At 47.1% G+C, this 26140-nt stretch overlaps 2 protein-coding genes across 2 annotated transcripts in view; both read left to right on the forward strand.

Annotated features, from left to right (window-relative positions):
- Window positions 1-5724: 5724 nt before the first annotated feature.
- Window positions 5725-6486, forward strand: rnf228 (ring finger protein 228; the record flags this gene model as incomplete). The annotated part of the gene is made up of 1 exon (XM_079733753.1): window positions 5725-6486. One exon carries the CDS (start codon window positions 5725-5727, stop codon window positions 6484-6486), a length of 762 nt encoding a protein of 253 aa, XP_079589879.1.
- A 5884-nt stretch (window positions 6487-12370) lies between these two features.
- Window positions 12371-26140, forward strand: part of pax3b (paired box 3b) — a gene marked incomplete at its 5' end in the record, with an annotated part of 33358 nt that continues 19588 nt past the window's right edge. The window contains 4 exons of the mRNA XM_079732248.1: window positions 12371-12425; window positions 13328-13563; window positions 13673-13730; window positions 14096-14233. Of these exons, the coding sequence (XP_079588374.1) occupies window positions 12371-12425; window positions 13328-13563; window positions 13673-13730; window positions 14096-14233 (487 nt within the window). The remainder of the gene's footprint in view (window positions 12426-13327; window positions 13564-13672; window positions 13731-14095; window positions 14234-26140) is intronic.

Below are 26140 nucleotides of genomic sequence, written 5' to 3' on the forward strand. Positions count from 1 at the left end.
TACATTAGCGTACTACGGCAATGCACGAGCATTTAAAAAGAAAACACCCGGGAGCTCTGGTTCAGGATGGCCGCAAACCACCGCAAGTTCTGTTGATTTTCCCCCTTCCCCGACCTGGAATGTTCGTTTATCAAGCAGTCGCAGTAGTATACCAAAGATAAAAGTTCGTATGTTTATTAATATTAATATTTGAATATATTCGAATATTTATTAATAATATTTGGACCATTAAATGTCTTCATTCCTTTATATGGTATAAAACTCGGCCAAAAGCCGAGCTCCGAGGGTTTGTTTACCAGCGTTGCTATGATGACCGGTCTTGCGTGTTCCAACGGTTTATTAGGTATCTAAGATGTCTAATCACTTCATTCACTGCCTCTTCCGTGGTCATTACAATATTATGAAATATGAATAGAGTTTGTCGGGTTCGGATTTTATACTCTGGTGAAAAGAGAACTTTTGTCATGTTAAAAAAAAAAAAAGAAAGTCGTTCGATTAGTCGACTAATCGAAAAAATAATCGCTAGATTAGTCGTTAGAAAAATAATCTTTTGGGACAGCTATAGTGCTTTTTGAGGATGAGCTATCAGTTTTCATTACACGAAGAAGACATGCGATAATAGGAATTAAATGGCGAAGCGAAAGACGCGCTAATACCAATTACTAAGGAACGGTAAAGGGTAGAAACAAACTTTTTTTCTAGAAGAAAGAAGAGATCCTACTATTTCTTATGGTGGTTTCAGAGTTTACAACACAGCCCCCTCCACACACAAACACATACACACACTGACACAGGCACACGGCCCGACAATCAATCCAGAATACCTAGACATGAATGAAAAATATGTTGCATAATGTTTGAGCCACTACAGGATAGTTTATACATGCTGAAATAATAAAGCATTATTAAATACAGCTAGCTTTTTTGTTTACTCTTAATCTATTAGGCTGCAGCTTTGTGGCAGTTTTCTTTAGTGTAATTCTGCACCATAAATGATAGTTTGACTATCATAATAATATATACAGGCTCTATATGGTATGACTATCAACTTTATAGGCTGTGTTCACAGACACCTGTCTTTCTGGTTTGTGTGTGCAATACACATTGTTTGAATGTAAACAGCAGTGCAATAAACTTAAAACATGGCCTGTTCTTAGGTTTTTCCTTGCAAAGGTGGAGAAGGAACCAGCAGCAGCACTGGTACCCCAAGTGCTCCTGCAGAACTGGAGAGTGTTGGTACACAGTCAGAAACAGAGCAGGACCTCCTAGGTACCACTTAAGAGCACACAGAGTATGCTTTTAGATTAATAGGTGATTTATTAATGAAACTATCAGTAAGAGTGTAATCAGGAAGAATACAATTGATGACTGCATAATATGTAATACAAGTTTAGAATCAGGCTATACTTGTCAATCTCATTCTGCAGAGCAACCAGACGTTGAAGTTGAGGAAGAGGGAGAGAGAGAGACAGGTTCAGAGTCCAGCACAGGAGAAAATGAAAGGGAGAAAACAGAACATTCATTTGATTATTTTGCCCGCCCTCAGCCCAAGGACTATGACTTATTTTTTAAGAACCACCCAAAACAAACCACTCAAAGAATCATCCCTAATGTATTCAATTCCAAAGATGGCACCAACAGAAAATGGCTGACATACAATGAAGGAACTCACTCCTTGTTCTGTTCAGTATGTCTAGCATTTGCAAAACCCTCTGCCAGTGAAAGTACATTTGCCAAAGGAGGGATGCATGATTGGAAACATGCCCATCAGAGGGTACAGGAGCATGAGAGAAGCAAGACTCACAGAGAGAGTGCAGAAGCCTTTTTTCTCAGAGCCAGCAGGGCAGACATTTGTAGCCTTTTGAGTGACAAACAAATGTCTATTCAAAGAGAGCAGATCAGAAAGAGGAGGCAGGTCATGGAACGTGTCATAAATGTAGTAAAAGTTATCGGTAAATGCGGGCTTAGCTACAGAGGACACAGCCAAGAAGCTGCGTATACATTGGAAAACATCGCCAGGGTACAGGAGCATGAGAGAAGCAAGACTCACAGAGAGAGTGCAGAAGCCTTTTTTCTCAGAGCCAGCAGGGCAGACATTTGTAGCCTTTTGAGTGACAAACAAATGTCTATTCAAAGAGAGCAGATCAGAAAGAGGAGGCAGGTCATGGAACGTGTCATAAATGTAGTAAAAGTTATCGGTAAATGCGGGCTTAGCTACAGAGGACACAGCCAAGAAGCTGCGTATACATTGGAAAACATCGCCAGCAACCATGGCGACTTTCTTGAACTAATTTTGTTGCTGAGCAAATATGATGTCTGCCTACAAGAGCACGTTAAGGATTGTATTGAGAAGAGTAAAAAACAGATGGGAAGTAAAGGAAGAGGGTCATTGGTAACAATGATGTCCAAAACGACAGTAAATAAAGTTATTGAAGTCATCAGGTCATTGATTCAGCAGACAATTGCTGTTGAAGTGAAAAGGGCAGGGATGTTCTCTGTACAACTGGACACAACACAGGATTTGACATCCAAAGACCAATGTGCAGTAGCTCTGCGATATGTCACTACTGTTGTCTACTGTTATGAGAGACTAATTGCTGTCATTGACTGTGAGTCATCAACTGGACAGTACTTTGTGGACCTTGTAAAAGAGACACTCGCAAAGATGGACATAGACATCAAACATTGCATTGGCAACGCAACAGATGGAGCAGCTAATATGCAGGGAAAATACAGAGGCTTCTCTGCATTGATTACAGAAGTATCTCCCAACCAAGTCCACATTTGGTGTTACTCACACATCCTAAATCTTGTGCTGAGTGACACCACTCGGGTTGTTGTTGCAAGCAAATCCCTTTTCTGTCTCCTGAACGACATTGCAGTGTTAATTCGAGACTCCTATAAGCGCATGCACCTATGGGAGGAAACCACTGAGGACAAGAGACGCAGGCGGCTAGGTGTCATTGGTGAAACACGCTGGTGGGCTAAAGATGAAGCATTGAAGAAAGTCTTCGGAGGCTTTGCAAAGCCCAACCAGGCACTCTACACAGATGTCATCATCACTAGGGAGAAAATTGAAAAGGACATGACCATAAAACCTTCTATCCGAAGCAAGGCCCAAGGGTACAAAGATGCTCTGCTAAGGTATGAGACGATTCGCACAGCTGAGATTTATCTCAGGATCTTTGAGAACACATCCCCTCTCTCGAAATATTTGCAAACAAGTGGGATCGATTTTGTGACAGCACAACACCTAGTGACTGGAACAGAGGATAATCTGAGAAAGTATGCAAGAGACTTTCAGAGTGTGAAGAAGGCAGCAGACAACTTTGTTGAGTGGGCCAATGGCATTCTGGAAGAACAGCAGAACTGTGATGCTGAAGCTCAAACTGCTCTGCCAGAGAAGAGAACAAAAAAAAAGAAGAGAAGGCCAGGTGAATTGGCCGAAGATGACCTCATTGCTAATGCTGACAAAAGTTATGAAATCAAAATCCACAATGTGATACTGGACACTGTTGTGGAAAGTATCCACCATCGTTATGCAGCAAATGCAGTGCTCTGTGCAGATGTCTCCTGCATGGATCCTAAACGCTTTCCTGAAATCAGAGAAAAGGGCCTTCCAAACACAGCCATGAAGGAGCTCAGCAAATGCTTGTTGAAATTTGATGACCGTGCCACTGTTGAAGCATTGCAGGCTGAACTGACCAGCCTTGCACAACACTGGGAAAGACTCAAACAATCACTACAAGAGGAGTACAACACCAGGGCTGCCACCACCAGTGATAACTCTGGAGAGGATCTTGATGAAAGTGTGGAGTTTGTGAGCACAAGTTGTTCAACCTGTAAAAACTGCCTGGTATGCTGCTATTTACTCCTGTCACAGTACAATCTGCTCACAGATGCATATCATATCATTGGTTTGGGCTACAAGTTCATCCTCACACTATCAGTCTCACAGGTGGCCTGTGAGAGGACCTTCTCTACTCTGAAACTTGTGAAGAATCGCCTGAGAACCTCTCTCAATCAAGAGAACTTAGAAGCATTCATGCTGATGGCAACAGAGAAGGAGATTCTAATGGCACTTGACAAAGATGACATTATTGACAAGATGGCAGAGAGCAGTGAGCTACTGCGCCGCCTACTGGTTTACTAGGGATAATTGCTGACTGGTTACTCTTAGTGATCTACTTTATTGACACTAATGAGTGAATATTGTATTCTAAGTTCTTCTTTGTTGTTCTTACATTGTTTCTTGTTAAATTTAAAGAAATTAATATATTCCAGTTTTGATAAATGTTTTATATGTTTGATGCTTGAAAGTAAAGTTAATTATTGAACATCCAAGCTAGTATTTGTCTCTCTTTTTACAAATATAGGCCCATTGTTTTGTGTGTCTTGCCTTGTACATTTGTGTATCCTATGGCTGCTGTCCTCAATAGTTTTTGAGTATTCATCCATTGCTATAACATTTGAAAACAGGGTTTTCAATGAAAATCATATATTCAAATAGATAACTCATCGGTCACTCCTAAATCTCTTTTAACTATCAAATAGTGTTAGAATACACAACTAGAGGTATGGTGGTCTGCATGAGAAGGGTGGCCTGGAATGGCATCAAATTCCCGGCCTGAATTATTGTCCCAGTCCGCCACTGGGTAGAGGTGCGACCTTAAGACACTGAGAGGAGTTCACCATGAAGAGTGCATGTGTAATAAATCTAAAGGATATGATGTTGTTCGCTTTATTCAACCAGGAGGGACTGGTGAGGGGATGGAGGTGGAGGGGGTGGAGGTGGAGGGGATAGAGGTGGAGGGGTGGAGGGGATGGAGGTGGAGGGGATGGAGGTGGAGGGAGGGGAAGGGTTGGAGATGGAGGGGGTGGAGGAGACGGAGGAGGGCTGCAACGAGTCTCAATGAAGCAACCGAGACTGAGTGATGTAGATCTCCACCTCGCGTGGTCAGGCAACTGTACTATAGCTTTTTTTTGGTATGTGCTGACGTTAATCATTAGCTTGTCATCCATTGGCAGATATATGTAAAAACAGATGTGTTGATTGACATCAGCATGAAGCAAGATGTGTGATATAATTAAAAATGAGGATTATATCATTATAAATAATAGTGTAATAGGTGTAGTTTCGACAAACGTTAAACGTCATGTGATAAAAAGTTATAGTAGCCAAATGTTTGAAGAAGGCCAAATAACCCTTTACCACCATAATTATAGCTGCTATGTTGGAGATCCAAATAAATAGCGGTCCATTCGCGTTGTTAGAATATAGAGACGAGAACGGGACTGGACATCATCCACGAGACTCTCTCTCTCTCGCTCTCTCTCTCTCTCTCTCTCTCTCTCTCTCTCTCTCTCTCTCTCTCTCTCTCTCTCTCTCTCTCTCTCTCTCTCTCTCTGCTTGTCTGTGTTCACCCGCTCTGCCATCGTTCGCATTACATCATCAATATCCAGCAGCAAGCGGCTCAGATCGGAAGGCTATTTCCGTCTGCAGACCCCCGATCAGAGGCGCGGGGGGGGAGGGGGGGGGGAGAAGTCGGTCGGGTGCTTTGACCGGACATCGTGGGGATGATTTACAACAACAACACGGCCACGATGCAGCCATAGCGGTATGATGTGACGTGTCTCCGACAGGGGGAGACCAGAGACACCGTCACCACCGCGCGCCTCCATCTCCCTTTGTTCACCGAGAAGGGGATGACCAGGGATGACATGATGGCGGAGGTAGAGGCAGCGCCCCCCCGCCGGGACCATCAGCCCCCATTCCCCTACGAGGAGTACGAGTGCAAGATCTGCTACAACTACTTCGACCTGGACCGCCGCGCGCCCAAGCTGCTGGAGTGCGTGCACACCTTCTGCGAGCAGTGTCTCACCGCGCTGCACCTGCGCGAGGAGCGGCCGTGGCGCGTCAGCTGCCCGGTGTGCCGCCACCGGACGCCCGTGCCGGACTACCGCATCCAGAACCTGCCGAACAACACCAAGGTGACAGAGGACTTCCCGCTCTACATAGACTCCGACCCCCTGCCGCAGGACGCCTTGCCGCTCTTCCCGCCCCCGCTGCACCCGGCCCTGGTGGCGCTGCGGCGGGAGGAGGAGGTGTCCGGCGGTGGCCAGGCCACCCCCTCCTCCACCACCACCTCCGACCCCGTGTCCACCGCCACCACCCTCTCGCGGGACTCGGTGCGAGACTACCACAGCTGCCAGAGCTGTAAGCGCGTTGCGCTGACCACGGGCTGCGTGTGCGTCGTCTTCTCCTTCCTGTCCATGCTCGTGCTGCTTTTCATGGGCCTAATCTTCGTGCACAGCCACGGCAGCCCCCCCTCCCCGGCCGGGCCCATCTGCCTGTCCGTGGCCAGCATCCTCGCCATGTTCTCCGTGGTGGTCACGTGGCTCATATGCTGGCTCAAATACAGACCGGCCGAGCACGAGACGGGGGGGCGCGCGACCGCCACCAACAGCTCCCGGAGGAATGCCTGATCCGCAGCTATAGGGTCTGGACCGAGAACGGCCCCTTTATTTTTTTGTGTGTGTGTGTGTGTGTGTGTGTGTGTGTGTGTGTGTGTGTGTGTGTGTGTGAGAGAGTATGTGTGTGTATAATACTGGATACTGATATTCCTACTTCCTTTACCCTTTTCTAGGAACCTATATATCTAACAAAAATTGCCTTTCGATGATAACAAAACACCCCAGGGCCTTGTGATGTGAGCACTGGGCTCCCTGTAGTGAGGGATTCAGACTGTTTTTTGGTCAAGCACTGAACTGTGGTGGTTGGCTTGATGAAGAAGTGAAGTGCTTATAAGTGTTTGACCAAAACCTCTCCTGGAAGATATTGCATATTCCGTACCGCTCACTGTATATGATATTGTCGTTCACTCTTCTAGCTTTCACTTACATAGTAGAGCTGCAAATGATAACACATTCTCTATGAAGAAGCTGGATTTAGTTTGACTTTCATTGTGAAACATTATGGGATCCACCATCTTTACTGTAAATAGTCATGGGTACAGACAGTCCCTCGGGTCAAACACTCCTCTGATCTCTATGCTCTCCTGTCCTCATCAGTGTCCTTGATGAGGAACCAGTTCAGGTCCAGTGCAGCTGTGTTTGATCCCACCCACAGGGTCATGGGTTTTGCATGCTAGATACACCAAGTACAGGCGGGAGACAGTTGGGCAGTTTCCTGTGTCTCTCCGCTTGTGTGCCTCTCCCCGTTGTTGCTCTCCAAAGTGACCTGCAGCCACCACCTAATCCATCTTCCAAAGACATGCTCAATCAGTCTACATATCAATTCAATCAGTCTACCTACCAATGACATGCTCAATCCAATCAGTCTACAGAATAATGACATGCTCAATCCAATCACCCAATCAGTCTACCGACCAATGAAATACTCAATCCAATCAATCAATCAATGCACTGGCTACTGGAAATGCTCAATCAGGCCGTGTCACATGATTCTGTGATTGTTGAGAAATGGTTCTTCACTCAGAGAGGACCGGACAGTCGGTCAGAGAGGACCAGACAGGCGGTCAGAGAGGACCAGGCGGTCTGAGGGGACCAGACAGGCGGTCAGAGAGGACCAGACAGGCGGTCTGAGGGGACCAGACTGGCGGTCAGAGAGGACCAGACAGGCGGTCAGAGAGGACCAGACAGGCGGTCACAGGGGAACAGACAGGCGGTCAGAGGGGATCAGACAGGTGGTCAGAGACGGAGCAGACAGGGTATTCTCAGCCTTCCATCTCGGGGCTTATTTATTTTGATCTGGAGAAAATGTATTATTTTTACTGTTATCATTATTATCATTGTTGAAATTGTTGCCGTTTTTTTTTTTAATCTATTTTCAGGGTTTTGGAAACCAAGGTTTGTAAGGCAGGCTGAGCTCAGTATTTATGATATTGGCGAGGAGTGTTTTAGAAGCCAAAGAGAGATTTAGAAATATACACCAAAACACTTCCTCCACGGGATCAGCAACGTCACAGTCCTCTGTAATGTCTCATCCTTCACGGTGTCATAGACGTCACAGTCCTCTGTAATGTCTCCCCCTTCACGGTGTCAGAGACGTCACAGTCCTCTGTAATGTCTCCCCCTTCACGGTGTCAGAGACGTCACAGTCCTCTGTAATGTCTCCCCCTTCACGGTGTCAGAGACGTCACAGTCCTCTGTAATGTCTCCCCCTTCACGTTGTCAGAGACGTCACAGTCCTCTGTAATGTCTCCCCCTTCACGGTGTCAGAGACGTCACAGTCCTCTGTAATGTCTCCCCCTTCACGGTGTCAGAGACGTCACAGTCCTCTGTAATGTCTCCCCCTTCACGGTGTCAGAGACGTCACAGTCCTCTGTAATGTCTCTCCTTTCACGGTGTCAGAGACGTCACAGTCCTCTGTACAGAGTGCGGACCCTACAGCAGACAACACGCTCTTAGCGTGTCAGGACTCAGACCATAGGCCTACATGTACTTTCTGGTTCAATAACGTGTGTTTCTGTCACAGCACGTATTACATGTGTACTGCGAATGAGGCAAAAGCTACGCACATTTTCCCAGATTGACCTTAATGCCAGCTTAAAACCTTTTATTTAACGTAATGCACTTTCACTCTGTTATTTGCCACAAGTTGAAGAGTGTATTTTGAGAAAACCCCATGTAAGCTTATTGTATTTATTTAAGAGGACCTATAGAACATGTTGTATGGGAATTTGTGGTGGTTGTTCTTATGGCTGTTACGGTACCAATATGTATTTGCACAGAGAAATTATCCTTATGTGATGTTTTACATACATAAACTCATTTCAGTAATAAAGAAAAGCTGAATTGCCATTGAGTTGATTTTGATTTCATTCAGGAGGCAGTTTCTTATTCCAAAAGTAAACTGCTCCAGCGCGCCCTCTTCTGGCGCTCAGGAGGCACGCACACACAGAACGAATGTGAGCTCCTCAGGCCTGACGAGAAGTTGGTTTTGTACACCACGTTGGCTGAAACCATTACGTTTTGCTTCTCACGCTTGGACGCTGGCTGTAATATCCATTAAGCCAAACCGGTTGATCTTACTTGACAACATGGAGCTCCCCTGCCCCAGTCTGGGGAGTGGGCCAATCAGGCTGTGGTTCCAACCTTAACGCACAAGGTTGAAACATGCTGAAACAAAAAGTTTCTTACAAGAAATAAGTAAATAGCTTATTTTAGAATAGCTTTGCCTGATAAACTCAAGTCTCAGATACTCTGAATTTATTTCCAAGCATTTATTTATTGACGCATTGATTGATTTCATAGTTAACCTGTAGAATGTTAACAATGAAACAATGACTACTTACTATGTGTTGTGGTTTAATATGTGTGGAATTAACTGTGAACGTTTACATTTATGTGTTTCCCGTTTGGTTTTTGAAGGCTTCAGACGATTTGGATTTCTGTTCCAGACACCTCAGCCAATAGCTGGATATGCCTTAGTTGGAATGAGATTCAGGTAAATATTGTATGGGAATTTGTGGTAGTGTAGGTAGGGTTGTGTGCATCGAATAAGCTAGAATATTGCCACATGAGTCTGTTCCTATTGAGTTAAACGTAACTCATTAATTCCTCATAAAGCCATGTTTGTGACTTTGAGGCCTCCCGGGGATAATATATTGGATGCTGGGATTAGGTTCCGCCCTTAATAAAGCCCTTAATTCACTTGAGAAATGTGTGCTTGGAGTTTTCTGGATGTTATATGCTAATCAATAGATATTTTGACCATGTGAACGAGGTTGCAGTTCAGGTTTATCAGTGGCTCAAGCGGATAATGCCTCGTACAGGTGATCATTAGGTTGAGAGTTCGAATCCTTGTTTGTGACTTTGAGGCCTCCCCCTAATGGATTGGATGCGGGGATTAGGTTCCGCCCTTAATAAAGCCCTTGTTTCACTTGAGAAATGTGTGCTTGGAGTTTTCTGGATGTTATATGCTCATCAATAGACATTTTGACCATGTGAACGAGGTTTCAGTTCAGGTTTATTAGTGGCTCAGTGAGATACTGCCTTGTACAAGTGATCATCAGGTTGAGAGTTCGAATCCCGATCATAGCATCATGAAAAAGCTTAAAATGACATTCAGCTATTGCTTTGCAGGAGGCAAAGGATTCCATTAAGTGGACCATCAACATCTTTCCTTCATAATTATTTAATGACAGCGCGACCTTTTAATGACAGCGAGAGGCCAGTTAAACAGATGTTTTAAGCTTTTAAGATTTCCCGTTAAATGCATGACATAGAAGAATATTTGATCTCTTCAGGAGATATTGTTGGCAGAACATCTAAAGGTCTCTATCTAAATTCACTACAAATTTTATTTAAACCCCTTATGTAGCCGTATATGCAAATGCGTGTGGTTAAAAATGAAATAAAGTGTCTATCCGGTTGAAGGCACCCAGCTTCTCCTGCTCCTAACCCCCAAATTCCAAAAGAGGAACATGATCACTAAAGGAATGACTTAGGTTTCAAGAACAATAGAGATAGGCCCAAATGAAGCCAAATATGCCCTCAGACCCGGTCATGTGAAACGCTGTAAATTACTGAAGAAAAAAAAAAAGGTACCATTTTTTTATTTTATTGTAGGCTTAAAGCCTATGTGTTTTTATTGAATGGTATATTATTGATAACACCGAAGGTGATTTTGACTTAAACTTTTACCCAAGTAAGGTGAAGTGGTTTCGATTCAGTCTTTCTAAAAAGAAGTACTGAAATAGTGAGCATATAATAGCATATAAACCATTCGAAAGATATTTTGAAATAGAGAGGCATATCAACGTTCAGTGTGGAAATTAAATCCACTTAAACGCGCCAATTCGAATGAATTAGGGAAAATAAACATGAACAGATACCCTTTAGAAACAATACCACAGTATATCCCCTTCATTGTACCAGAGGTCCGTCCATACCGTTACCACAATATTACATTCAAACACCATAAAGTCGTGCTTACGGGCCTCCCTGGCGTCAACCCCCGCTGGGACACGCGACCCGCTGGGCCGAGCTGGCCCGTCTGGTCACCGACAGTCCATTCCTCCAAAGTGTTCTGGAGACCTACCGTCCATTCCTCCAAAGTTTTTAGGAGGCCTTGAGTCCATTCCTACAGTCTATTCCTCGGGTTAAGGTGTTCTGGAGACCTACAGTCCATTCCTCGGGTTAAAGTGTTCTGGAGTGGAGACCTACAGTCCATTCCTCTGGTTAAGGGGTTCTGGAGACCTACAGTCCATCCCTCTGGTTTAAGTGTTCTGGAGTGGAGACCTACAGTCCATTCCTCTGGTTTGAGTATTCTGGAGACCTACAGTCCATTACTCCGGTGTTCTTGAGACCTACAGTCCATTCCTCGGGTTAAAGTGTTCTGGGGACCTACATTCCATTCCACGGGTTAAAGTGTTCTGGAGACCTACAGTCCATTCCTCTGGTTTAAGTGTTCTGGAGACCTACAGTCCATTCCTCCGTTGTTCTTGAGACCTACAGTCCATTCCTCCAGTGTACTTGAGACCTACAGTCCATTCCTCGGGTTACAGTGCTCTGGAGACCCACAGCCCATTCCTCCGGTGTTATGGAGACCTTACAGTCCATTCCTCGGGTTAAAGGCATTCAAATGGAAACTCATTCGATGAAATCTGGGCAAAATCCACGAAATGTTCCCGATTACAATCACCGAAGATTATGCATTCGTTTTATGTTTTTTTTCTGTATTAATTTAATGTATAATCATTCGTATCCAATGATCTATTAAGTTGTGGCAAGGTTTATCGGAATGACATCTGTCTCGAAAGGTCATCGATCTAACCCCGGGTCTGTGCGAGGCAGTTGTGTGAGAGCTTCTCCAAGGAGCGACTCTCTCATTATGGACCAATCGTTACGCAGCGCCCTGGACCGAGCGTCAAGCTCCACCAATAGGAGATCACCAAACTGACGGAAACAGACACATTGAGAGAGTACCTAAGAAGTACTGATCTCCTCTGGACCATCTCCTCCTCTCACTCTGGACCATGTCGACAAACAACACCGACCGCGGCGCTGTCCTCTGCTGCTGTGTCTCCGCCGTTCCGGACACTCAGCTGCTCTCTCTCTCCAAATTACGCACTAAGAAAAACAGATCTGCTCTCTCTCTCCACATTACGCACTAAGAAAACCAGATCTGCTCACTTGTATTATTCGGCGCAGCTCGTGAAGAGGCAGGAGCTCACACCCGGACACTACGGTTCTTTTCGGGAAAGCGCGACTTTGTATAACCGGTTCGGAACTCAACAACGTCAGAGAGCCTTTGTTGAAGGAACTTTTATTTCCATTGGAAACCATTAGGTAAACCAGTCCACAGGACTCCGCCGGGGGACGGGGTCGTTGAGGCATCCCCAGGATGATGAGCCCCACGCTGGCTCACAACTACCCCCGCACCGGCTTCCCTCTGGAAGGTAAAGACCACCAGGCGCGCCTTTCCTAATGGGACATATGAACAATATATAGTAGGGTATCTTTCAATTACACTTGCTAAATGACATATATTTAAGGGGTTAATGTACCACTACAACTTCTACTACTTACTTTGACTTGTTTTTATATTAACGTATCTTTATTTATTTTATCTTGTATAGTTGTATGTAGCTCTTGCGGAGCCAAGCCTAAGAATTGCACCCTTGTGTACTTGTAAAATAAGATGTTATAAAAGTAATTCTGATTCTGATTGTTGAACTTCGAAATTAAATAAGATACAAAACACAAAAAGGGGAAGGACAACTAGGGACTCCTTCGTTTAACGCTGTCCATCTCTCCGTCTCTCTCGGTGGTGTATAACCTAGAATAGTTTGATGAAAATATTTTGTGTCAAATAAATTCAAGCTTACTCTTTATTTTAAAGTTCTTATTCTCAACTCTCCGCTGGTTTGAGACGCATCATTCCAGCTGGTTTCTGACCTAAAGCGCAGAGCAGATCTTCTATTCTTGATGTTATTCCGAATCAGATTATTAATCAGAATCAGAAGTACACAAGAGTAAAATTCTTAGGGTTGGTTCCTCAACAGGAACATATAACAATACAAGATAAAGTAAATAAATATAAGTAAAGAAATATGAAAAATAAAGAGCAGAAAAATTATAAATGATAAGCAGACTAGATAACAATAATATACCATAATAATAATAAATAATATAATCAAATAAAATAGAGTAAGTAATAATAAGAGAAACTAAAACAGAGGTAGTAAGTAAAAATAAGTAATGAGGTGTAATAAAGTAAAATGTCAAGTGTAAGTGTAAAGTGTTCAAGTGGTAGTGGCACCAGGTATTCCGCCTTCAGTTATCACGTCCTCTTGTCCAGTCTCCACCCCGCTGGGCCAGGGGCGTGTGAACCAGCTCGGAGGGGTGTTCATCAACGGCCGACCCCTGCCCAACCACATCCGCCACCAGATTGTGGAGATGGCCCACCATGGCGTCCGGCCCTGCGTCATCTCCCGTCAGCTACGCGTGTCTCACGGCTGCGTGTCCAAGATTCTGTGCCGGTACCAGGAGACGGGATCCATCCGGCCCGGGGCCATCGGCGGGAGCAAGTCCAAGGTACCGGACATCTCAAGAGGGTCCTCAGAACCCACTCCACCGCGGAGGCTGTGATCCATGTGTTTCCGATGCCCACCTCTGGAGCTGACCTCGTTTTTTGTGTCTCCAGCAGGGCGCCGCTGCGGAGGGGGAGACACGGATAGAGGAGTACAAGCGAGACAACCCGGGTATGTTGAGCTGGGAGACTGGATCTTACTGGAGGAGGGCATGTGTGAGCGGGAGGTAGAGGACCCCTGTGGCGTTCCTCGTGTTTCCACATGGGGGGCAGAGTGGTTTCAGACGGCGCTCTGAGCACCCCGATCAAAACCGCCGTCACCAGGTCACCAATCATTAACAAACTGGCTTTCTACTGTTATGTTCCCCCACCTGATGCTAATACAGCCTTAAAGTCTTCGTCTTGTTGTTCCATGCAGTCTTCGCTGCATGACTGAACCATGTGCTCTATGTATTAGTGATAATATCAAGGTTTTCAGAAGTTGTTTTGATATTTTTGGATGTCAATTTTGCCCCCCCCCCCCCCCCCCCCCCCCAGTGGGCTCCATCAGTCGCATCGTGCGCTGTAAGTTTGGCGGGAAGCTGGAGGAGGAGGAGGCGGAGGTGGAGAGCAAGGAGCTTGAGGAGAGCGAGCGGCGGGCCAAACATAGCATCGAGGGGATCCTGGGCGACAGATGTAAGAGAGCTTCACCCTGATTATCTGCTGCTGCTCTTATACTGCTGAACGCTTTTAGCAATGTTCAAAACGCATCGCAACGAAATGTGCCCTCATTGGATCATGATGTGAGCTATAAGGAGGTATATTAGTCAATTCACTGCGGGACTTGGAGCAACTGTGAAGGGGTTGCGTGAGGGTGAACCCCGGGGGGGCGTGAGGGTGGACCCCGGGGGGAGCGGGGCTGCGTGAGGGTGATGGGGCCGCTCGGTTGCTCGTTGGTTCTGAGCTCTTGATCGACCTTGTCCTCCCGTGAGGCCCACCGTAGAGCGGACCGCCGGCCACCGCCTCTGCAGGAGCGGCGCTCTGCACTGTGTGTGTCTGTGGATGCAGACGTGCGCTTGTGGATGCTTTGCGCTCGTGCGTGTATGCGTGTGTGCGCGTGGGTTGCCGCAGCGCGTGGGTTTCCATCCCGTCGAGAGGCTCGTCAGAGCTGAGGGGGACAAGGGCAGATATCAATTAATATTATTATATTAAAGATATTAATATATATGTATAAAAATATATATATAAATATATATAAATATCAAAATATATATATATGTAGGAATTGTAAAATTGTAATCTTATTTTTACCATTATGATTGTTTTTTTTTTTTTTTATCATTCTGATAGTTATTATGAATATTGTTATAATTCTTCTTCTTATTATGATTATTGTTATTTGTTTAAATAATTATAATGATAACAATAATGATAATAATGATGATAATAATAATAATGATAATAACAACAATAATAATTATTATTATTGTTTTATTATCATTATTATTATTATTATTATTATTATTATTATGATTATTGTTATTATTACTATCATTATTATGAATAAGTGCTTACACACTGAGTTCTTGAACTGGATGTTGGTTGCAGCCTAGCAACCTTTATAGCATGAGGCCTATTAGTCCCATTATTACACATTATTTTGATATTATAATATTCTACTTTATATTCGTTGTGTAGCCTGCTCGTCTGTTGAATAGATGGACATTCAACGCAGGACTATTGCAGACGTGCAGTGGAGAATTTAGGTTAGATTTATCGATCAGGAAGAGGACCTGAAGCGCGTCCCTTGGGGCCGTTTTACAGTGCGCGTCCCCAGATGAGCAGATTAATGGATCAATGGATCAATGATCGGTGTTTGGAGAGCCAATCCGTCTAACAAAGACGCAAACAAGCGGACACTTGGGATGAACTTGGAGACTGAGGCGGGAGTCCATTGAGACTCGGGGGACAAAAGGCGGCTCAGAAGCAGCTCTGACTCCATGAAGGAGGCGACCTGTTTAGGATTCAGCTAGCCTTCGGAGAGCAGATCTGCTGCACAATGGCTGAGCAAAACAGAGGAGGAGGAATGATTCAGGGGGCCGTGGCCTAACCCTATAGCCGTGGAACAAGCACCGTTTAGGACTACAAAATGTTTAATTTGGTATATTCTGATTGTAAGATTACTATATTGGTGTTATCATGATTATCGTTAACATTATGATTGTTTTGATTATTATGATTATTGTTAATCATAATAATCAACAATCAATATTGTTGATTATTATGATTATCATTATAATTATATTTATTGTAATTTGTTCAAATAATAAAAATAATAATAATAATAATAATAATAATAATAATAATAATAATAGCAAGGCCTGAGAAAGACAGAGGAGGATGGATGATTCAGGGAGCCGTAGCCTTTTGGATCAGTAAAAGAAGCCGCTTCTTGCCATTCACGAGGACAATGCGACCTCTGAAACCGCCTAACGTACGAGTGCGCGCTCGACCATGCGCATAACACGCGCACGTGCATAGGCTGCTTGAACGCACAGAAAATATCGTTCGTGCATCCGCTTACCTGAATCCCAAAGCAGGAAACAGAAAGTTATAAGAGTTGACTGAGTGAGGATACAAGTGAGAGAAACCTCATGCACCTTTAATGTGAAGCGGGAGAAAAGATAAGGGGTGTACACAGCATAAGCATCGAGCACTTTTCTTATCACTCTGGAAGATAAGGCCTCTGCTGTGTAATTGTATGGCTGTTATTGTTACATGTCTAAAGCTCAATAATAATTGTAGAAGTATCTGGAGGGCCTCAGGTGAACCCGAGGAGATCGAGTTGTTTACACGATTATTCTGATTTTGTTTTTATTTTTATTTTTTTTAAGACAAAAAAAATGGTGTTCCTTAAAACTGCTTCAAATGGTTTTATGAACCAAACATGTTTCAGAATGCTGCCACAAATAACCACTGCCTTGAGCGAAGCGCTGTCTGCCATGGATTCTTTGATACTCCGTTGTGTCCGTTTGAACATTAATAATGTCTTCTAAACGATGTAGATTTTGTGCTCTGTCACATTTAATGACCGAGGGAGTGTATTAAAGAGCGCCGGGTGAATGGGGGCCAATGTTCTCCTGCAAAGCCCGGGCCTGGGGCCACAATGGGGCCCTCCCGCTCGTCATGCGTATGGCTCCAGATCACCCCCTCTCGCTCCCCAAAGCTCTTCAAGCAGATTAAGTCGACTCTTTTATTTCATCTCCCTTTCATGTGGGAGCGAGGGCCTCGCTCCCCCCTGGGGGCCCGCTGTGCAAACTCCTCATATCTGGCTGCTCAGTCACACAGAGTCGCTGGATTAACACACTTTTTTCAATTAAATTCTACCTTAAGAGTTTGTATATTCTTCCCTGTATCATTTATTAGTTAATGTTATAATAAATATTATTATTAGCCTACTAATAAATCGGAATCTATATAAACTAACCATACCATCTATCTTGTATCTAACTCTCTCCTTTCATAGCCGACTCATCAGCAGACGCTGAAGTCTTTAGGTCTATAGAGACAAGGAAAGGACCAGGAAGTAGCCTATTCTAGATTTAACTACACATGCTGCACAACTAAAGTGTAGATTTAGTGTAAGTTTAGTGTAAATAAAGTTTTGTTTTGTTACTGTATAATCTTTTCGATTGTTCAAATCAAACGGAAATTTCTTCTTTTTTTAACAAAACGTTAATTGCCCTCATGTCTATAATGATCACAAACACCATTAGCCATTTAAAGCTTGGATTATTGTTCATCAATTAAATCGTAACATTTTGTACATTTTATGATAAATACATTTTGAAATATAGGAAGAAAGAGAAAAAATAATTTTGTAAAAAATATAAATTTGCTCAGTTTTCGTTATAAATACAGATGAACGATCCAATTTAAAGGGAGAGAAGGATCTCTAAATGCTGGTAAACACTGCATCGTAAGTATAAAGAGAGAGGACTGTGGCCCTGAGCCCTCGCACCATTCATTCACCTTGGATACACATTTAAGATTGCATTGGCCCCTGGCCCAGTACTGGCCCCTTGGCCCCCTGCTGCCCCTGGCCCAGTTCTGGCCCCTGTCCCTCTGCGGGCCCCTGGCCCTCTACAGGCCCCTGGCCCTCTGCTGCTCCCTGGCCCTCTGCTGGCCCCTGGCCCTCTGCTGCCCCTGGCCCTCTACTGGCCCCTGGCCCTCTGCTGCCCCTGGCCCTCTGCTGCCCCTGGCCCTCTACTGGCCCCTGGCCCTCTGCTGCCCCTGGCCCTCTGCTGCCCCTGGCCCTCTACTGGCCCCTGGCCCTCTGCTGCCCCTGGCCCTCTGCTGCCCCTGGCCCTCTACTGGCCGCTAGCCCTCGACTGGCCGCTGGCCCTCTACTGCCCCCTGCTGGGCCCTTACCCTCTTCTGGCCACTGTCCCTCTGCGGGCCCCTGGCCCTCTACTGGCCCCTTGCCCTCTACTGCCCCCTGGCCCTCAACTGGCCCCTGCTAGCCCCTGGCCCTCTACTGGCCTCTGGCCCTCTGCTGGCCCCTGGCCCTTTGCTGCCCCTGGCCCTCTGCTGGCCCCTGGCCCTCTGCTGGCCCCTGGCCCTCTACTGGCCCCTGGCTCTCTACTGGCCCCCCTGGCCCTCTACTGGCCCCTGGCCCTCTACTTGCCCCTTGCCCTCTGCTCCTGCCTGGCCCTCTACTGGCCCTTGGCCCTCTGCTGCCCCCTGCTGGGCCCTTACCCTTTACTGGCTACTGTCCCTCTGTGGGGCCCTGGCCCTCTACTGGCCCCTTGCCCTCTACTGCCCCCTGGCCCTCTACTTGCCCCTGCTAGCCCCAGGCCCTCTACTGGCCTCTGGCCCTCTGCTAGCCCCTGGCCCTTTGCTACCCTTGGACCTCGACTGGCCCCTGGCCCTCTGCTGCCCCTGGCCCTCTGCTGCCCCTAGCCCTTGACAAGCCCCTGGCCCTCTGCTGGACCCTTGCCTTCTACTGGCCCCTGCTGGCACCTGGCCCTCTACTCCTGGCCCTCTTCTGGCCCCTGGCCCTCTACTGGCCCTGGCCCTCGACTGGCCCCTGTCCCTCTGCTGGCCCCTGGCCCTCTGCTGGCCCCTGGCCCTCTACTGGCCCTGGCCCTCTGCTGCCCCTGGCCCCCTGCTGGCCCTCTGCTGGCCCCTGGCCCTCTACTGGCCCCTGGCTCTCTACTGCCCGCCCTGGCCCTCTACTGGCCCCTGGTCCTCTACTTGCCCCTTGCACTCTGCTCCCCCTGGCCCTCGACTGGCCCCTGGCCCTCTGCTGCCCCTAGCCCTTGACAAGCCCCTGGCCCTCTGCTGGCCCCTTGCCTTCTACTGGCCCCTGCTGGCTCCTGGCCCTCTACTCCTGGCCCTCTTCTGGCCCCTGGCCCTCTACTGGCCCTGGCCCTCGACTGGCCCCTGTCCCTCTGCTGGCCCCTGGCCCTCTGCTGGCCCTCTTCTGGCTCCTGGCCCTCTACTGATCCTGGCCCTCGACTGGCCCCTGTCCCTCTGCTGGCCCCTGGCCCTCTGCTGGCCCCTGGCCCTCTACTGGCCCTGGCCCTCTGCTGCCCCTGGCCCCCTGCTGGCCCTCTTCTGGCCCCTGGCCCTCTACTGGCGCTGGCCCTCTGCTACCCCTGGCCCTCCACTGGCCCCTGGCCCTCTTCTGGCCAGGGGCCAGCAGTGTGTATCTTTCTTCAGTGGGGAAATTAGCCTGGAAGATTACACACACACACACACACACACACACACACACACACACACACACACACACACACACCACACACACACACACATACCCCTGGCCCTCGACTGGCCCCTGACCCTCTACTGGCCCCTGGCCCTCTACTAGCCCTGGCCTTCTGCCGCCCCCTGGCCCTCTACTGGCCCCTGCTGGCTCCTGGCCCTCTACGCCTGGCCCTCTCCTGACCCCTGGCCTTCTAATGGCCCTGGCCCTCGACTGGCCCCTGGCCTTCTGCTGGCCCCTGGCCCTCTGCTGGCCCCTGTCCCTCTGCTGGCCCCTGTCCCTCTACTGGCCCCTGGCCCTCTACTGGCCCTGGCCCTCTGTTACCCCTGGCCCTCGACTGGCCCCTGGCCCTCTTCTGGCCAGTGGCCAGCAGTGTATTTATTTCTTCAGTGGGGAAATTAGCCTAATGATACATACACAGTTTTTGGAGGGCCTGGAAGATTCCAAACACACACACACACACACACACACACACACACACACACACACATAAACACACACACACACACACACAGAAATGCACACGCACACACACACACACACACGGATACACACTCACAGACAAACACACCCACACACACACACACAGAAACGCGAACACACACAACCACACACACTCACACACACACGCACACATGCACGCACACGGATACACACTCACAGACACACACACACACACATACAGTCACTCACACACACGCACACACATAGACTCACACACACTCAAACACACAAACACACACACACACGTACACACACACACACACACACACACACACACACACACACACACACACACACATTCCACTCTTCAATGCAAACAGTCAGAAGGGGATAACTTTATTTGGTGAAAGGAGATCCTGGATGGAGCTAATTGAATAAGCCAGGGATCTGTGAGGAAGAGAAAGCCTTAACCAAGGTGAGCGCAGTCATCATGTCATCATTTGGTTTATTTAGGCGCATTCCTCCATCGTGCCTCCATTCTGCAGCCTCCATTCTCCAGCTCATTGTACCCAGCGCCCAGGTCAGAAGGCAGCCGCACAAAGGGCAGCCGGGAGCCCATAAGACATGAAATAGCAGAAAGGTTGAGCAGGCTTTGTTGAAGGAACGGAGCAGGATTTGTTTGTGTAAATAATGCGGGCAATGAAGAGGAACTGAAGTGGGAGGGGGGAGGAGGTATTGAGGAGACGAGGGGAGAGGAGAGGAGATTAAAGGAGGGGAGAGCTGGGGAGGATATGAGGAGAGGAGAGGAGAGGGAAGGAGAGGAGAGGAGTGAGTAGTCATTCCCTGCAACAAATAGTTGTGTAGTTTTGAAACAGAACAAGCTACAGCCTTTATAAAAAGAACTTCAACTTATGCATAATATTGTTTGATATTTGTTCAAATGTTTGAATATGAATATACTGTCTTTGTAGACTGATGTTTATTTTGTTCAAATGTTTGAATATGAATATACTGTCTTTGTAGACTGATGTTTATTTATGTATTTGTATCACAGACTATATTCCTATACTGTAGCTTAAAATCATATTCCTCATATTCTTGTCTTGAAATGGCCTTTCAATGTCACAACTGTGCACATAATCTCTGCTTGATGCTGGATAGTTCAATATTATCGCACTCACAAAACATAACGGATTAAAGTAGCCCACGCTTTTCATGAATGTGTTTAAAACATCTTCATTTACCAACGCGTCAGGGATTCGGCTGTCAGATTTAAAAGAACCTTTCATACTTTTTTGTACTTCACTAAGTTGTAAGTTGCCATTCCCAGCTCTTCCGTGCAAAATTGTGGCCTAGCGGGTCATAACGTTGGTGAGGAAACCGTGCCCTGAGCCTAGAGTGTGGTGGAGCTCTGTCCGTCTCCTCGTCAGGAGCAAGAATGTGTCACCACTTTACTGTGCCCATGGGCACTGGGGAAGGGGGGGGGGGGGACATCAGGGGCAAAGCAGTGAGTACCCTCAGGCCGTCTCTCTCTCTCTCTCTCTCTCCCTTTCTTATTGTGACTTTCTGATATCCATTCAAAGGGCAATTAATGAATGCATACTAACTTTGAAGTCGGGGGTATTTGTGCGAGGGGCATGGATTGGGGGGCGGCTAGTGTGTGTGTGTGTCATGGTTTTTATAGGGGGTGTCCCCCGAGACGCACACACACACACACACACCCTGGACCACCCCCGTCCTCTGTGATGGAGGGGCCACATTGAGCTCTATCACGGTTTGAAGTGAGAGGGTGAGAGGAGCCGGCGGAGGTCAAGTTGAATGGAGCGCCATAGAATAAGGAGCCTCTTTATCCACTACTAGGGGGCAGTATATGTACTAGAAGGATGGCAGAAGAGGGTGTGTGTGTGTTTGTGTGTGGTCGTGTCTGTGTTTGGCTGCATGTGTGTTGTGGGTAAGAATATGGGAACGTTTTTTTCTAAGAAAATACTATTTATACTGATATAAATAGTTTTCAGAAATGATTGACCATGATTTCTAAGTTTTTCAGACCAAGAACTGCGGGACATAACATAGGCGAGGAAACCGTGCCCTGAGCCTAGAGTGTGGTGGAGCTCTGTCCGTCTCCTCGTCTGCAGCAAGAATGTGTCACAACTTTACTGTGCCCATGGGCACTGGGGAAGGGGGGGGGGGGACATCAGGGGCAAAGCAGTGAGTACCCTCAGGCCGTCTCTCTCTCTCTCTCCCTTTCTTATTGTGACTTTCTGATATCCATTCAAAGGGCAATTAATGAATGCATACTAACTTTGAAATCGGGGGTATTTTTGCGAGGGGCATGGATTGGGGGGCGGCTAGTGTGTGTGTGTGGGTCATGGTTGAGCCGGCAGAGGTCAAGTTGAATGGAGCGCCATATAAGGAGCCTCTTTATCCACTTCATCCAACTGCAATCTCTGCATTATATATTATAGGGCACGCCATATATGGGGAAAAATAAAGAAAATAAGAACAATTAAAACCAACCAGTGATATGGATGAGGTCTGGATAAGTCTGTGGGAGAGGCGTCAGGGCTGCCGTGGAGGGGCATGGTCAGAGAGACGGGCAGCTGTCAATCAGCAGAGCTGTGTGTATCACCGACCACTGAACAACACTAAGTCTGACCTGTTGAAGCTGTTTCCTCTGTGTCAGATTCTGGTTGCATAAACCTATTTGCTACACGAAATACATAGCTTTTAAGACTCCAAAATAAAACATGTATAATGTGTTTTCTTGCTGTAAAAAGTCTAAATATGAGTCACATCCAGACGTCCAAGTCTGCTGTGTATTCTGGGATGGATTATTTATTTATCATTCAGCTTTATTCATGGCTGTTCACCCCGGACCTCAGCTACTCACTGTCAGCTCCAGGAAGTCAGACGATGGAGGGATTAGCACCCACAACCTGTCTGTGGTACATGTGAACATGACGTAGTTCCTGGCAAGAGATATTGGAAAGAGAAGTGCTTTAGATTTACTCCTGTATTTCCTGTGTTTCTATGAGATGTCGCTGGTTTCCATTGGATGTGGTTGGTCTCTATTGGATATTGCTGGTCTCTATGGGATGTTGCTGGTCTATGTTGTTGGTCTCTCTTGGATTTTGCTGGTCTATGTTGTTGGTCTCTCTTGGATGGTACTGGTCTCTATTGGATGTTGCTGGTCTCTATTGAATGTTGCGGGAATCTTGGATGTTTCTGGTCTATGTTGCTGAACTCTATTAGATGTCACTTGTCTCTTGGATCTTGCTGGTCTCTATTGTATGTTGCTGGTCTATATGAGATGTTGCTATTCTCTATTTGATGTTGCTGGTCTCTATTGGATATTGCTGGTCTCTATTGGAGGTTGCTGGTCTTTGTTGCTGGTCTCTATTGGATGTTGCTGGTCACTATGGGATGTTGCTGATCTCTATTGGATGTTGCTGGTCTATGTTGATGGTCTCTATCAGATGTTGCTGGTCTCTATTAGATGTTGCTGGTCTCAATTGGATGTTGCTGGAATCTATTGGATGTTGCTGGTCCCTCAGAGATATTGCTGGTCTCTATTGGATGTGGCTGGACTCTGCTGGATTTTGCTGGTCTATGTTGCTGGTCTCTATCAGATGTTGCTGGTCTCTATAAGATGTTGCTGGTCTCAATTGGATGTTACTGGTATACATTGGATGTTGCTGGTCTCTCAGGGATAATGCTAGTCTCTATTGGATGTTTCTGGTCTCTATTGGATGTGGCTGGTCTCTAAGGGATGTAACTGGTCTCTATTGGAAGTTGCTGGTCTCTATGGGATGTTGCTTGTCTATATTGGACGTTCCTGGTCTCTATTTTATGTTGCTGGTCTCTTTTTGATGTTCCTGGTCTCTATGGGATGTTGCTGGTCTATGTTGCTGGTCTCTATTGGATGTTGCTGGTCTATATGTGATGTTTCTGGTCTCTATTGGATGTTGCTGGGCTCTATTGGATGTTTCTGGTCTATGTTGCTGGTCTGGGATGTTTCTGGTCTCTATTATTTTACTGGTCTCTATTGGTTGTTTCTGGTCTATGTTGCTAGTCTATATTGGATGTTGCCGGTCTCTATGAGATTTTGTTGGTCTCTATTTGATGTTGCTGGTCTCTATGGGGTGTTGCTCGTCTCTATTGGATGTTGCGGGTCTCTATTGGGTGATGCTGGTCTCTTTTGGATGCTGCTGGTCTATGTTGCTGGTCTATATTGGATGTTGCCGGTCTCTATGAGAGTTTGTTGGTCTCTATTTGATGTTGCTGGTCTCTATTGGGTGTTGCTCGTCTCTATTGGATGTTGCGGGTCTCTAAGGGGTGATGCTGGTCTCTTTTGGATGCTGCTGGTCTATGTTGCTGGTCTCAATTGGATGTTGCCGTTCTCTATTGGATGTTGCCGGTCTCTATTGGATGTTACTGGTCTCGATGGGAAACAGAGAGAGAGAGACAGTGAGTCAGGCATCCCCTGTGCCTCTGACTCCATCGTTGTTCCCCGCCGGCCCCCCCCCCCCCCCCCCCCCCCCCTCTCTCTCTCTCTCTCTAGTTCTCTCATTACTGACTCCAATGAGAATGAACGTGACATTTGGATGGTGATACTGGCTCTACACTCTGGAACTTTGCACAACAGTGTCAACACGGTGTGCTTTCTCTCCCACTCTTCCCACTGTCTCTCTCTCTCTCTCTCTCTCTCTCTCACTCTCTCTCTCTCTCTCTCTTTCTCTCTCTAGTTCTCTCTCTCTCTCTCTCTCTCTCTCTCTCTCTCTCGCTCTCTTAGCTTTGAAGGTCAGGGCTCCTCTTAAAAAGTCAAAGAACATCCTCCGCCTACCAACACACACTCACACACACTCAACCACACAAACACACCCACCAACACCACACACACAGACCACACTACAAACAATCACACCACACACACACACACACACACACACACACACACACACACACACACACACACACACACACACACACACACACACACACACACACCACAAACAAACATAGACACTAAACACAAGTGTTCTTTTCCTTACCCCGCCAAAACGCGGGGCCCAGATGGGCTGTCAGTAGAGCCATAATGGGCCGGCATCTGGCCGGACTTCTATGTACTGCTTAATGCAGTGGGCCTGGCACTCAGCAGCCCCCGGCCCGCCCACAGCAATACACCACTTGTCTCCCCTGCCTTTGTTTTGTTTTGGGGCCTTTCTCTTTTTTTTCTTATTTTGGAAGGGCGGGGGTGGGGGCAACATGTCACAATTTACCACTGAGCAACACCCCCCCCTCCAGCCTGAAGGCGCTGCTCACTTGACCAGGGAAGGAAACAGCAACACATAAGGTCGCTGGACTCCCCCTGTCCCCCAAAGCTCTCTCTCTCTCCCGCTCCATCTCTCTCTCTCTCTCTCTCTCTCTCTCTCTCTCTCTCTCTCTCTCTCTCTCTCTCTCTCTCTCTCTCTCTCTCTCTCTCTCTCTCCCTTTCTCGTGTTAATGCATAAACACACGCAACAAACACATGCACAAACAAATACACCCCCCCCCCCCCCACCCCCCCCCCCCCCACACACACACACACACACACACTGTGGGTTCTGTGTCTACAACCTCAGTGGACATTAAGCCTTATTATCCCCACCCGTTAATCCCCCCTCTCCCCCCCCCCCCCCCAACACCAGGCATCAGTTTAGTGAAATTAAACAGTTTTCTTTCCCAAACCCCATCCCCCCTCCCCGACACACATAGTACTCACTTCCTAAACACCACAATCTATCCCCCCCCCCCCCCCCTCTCTCTCTCTCTCTCTCACTGATGCTCTGGAAGAGAGAGAGAGAGAGAGGTTGTGTTTACAAGGTTGTGTAAACACTGCACTTCCACGTCCAGTGCTCACAGCAGGCGGCAGTGAGAGCTGTGTCGAAGGCACGGTGGCACCAGGCTGTAATCTGATTGGCTGAGGTTTACTCGCCGCTGTTGGCCCGAATGGATGCGATCGGATCAGGGTGGCACGCGGCGGCGTCATGGTAAAGAGGGGTGTGTGTGCGTGAATACACACACACACACACACACACACACATACCTCACCCACACACACACACACATATGCTTGCACACAGCAACATGTCACCCCCACCTCACGGGGCAGGTGACAGCCTCCTCGGAGGGAGGGGCGGGCAAAGCCATGATAGATTCCACAGATGGAGCGTGCAAATCGCCTGCAAAGACCCTCGACTCGGTGGGCCAACAAAGACCAGAGAGAGAGAGAGAAAGAGAGAGAGAGAGAGACAGTGGGAGGAGAGAGAGAGAGAGACAGTGGGAGGAGAGAGAGAGAGAGACAGTGGGAAGAGTGGGAGAGAAAGTACACTGTGTTGACACTGTTAACA

This window comes from Pollachius pollachius (genome assembly GCF_949987615.1).
Source record: "Pollachius pollachius genome assembly, chromosome: 3".
NCBI lineage: Eukaryota > Metazoa > Chordata > Actinopteri > Gadiformes > Gadidae > Pollachius > Pollachius pollachius.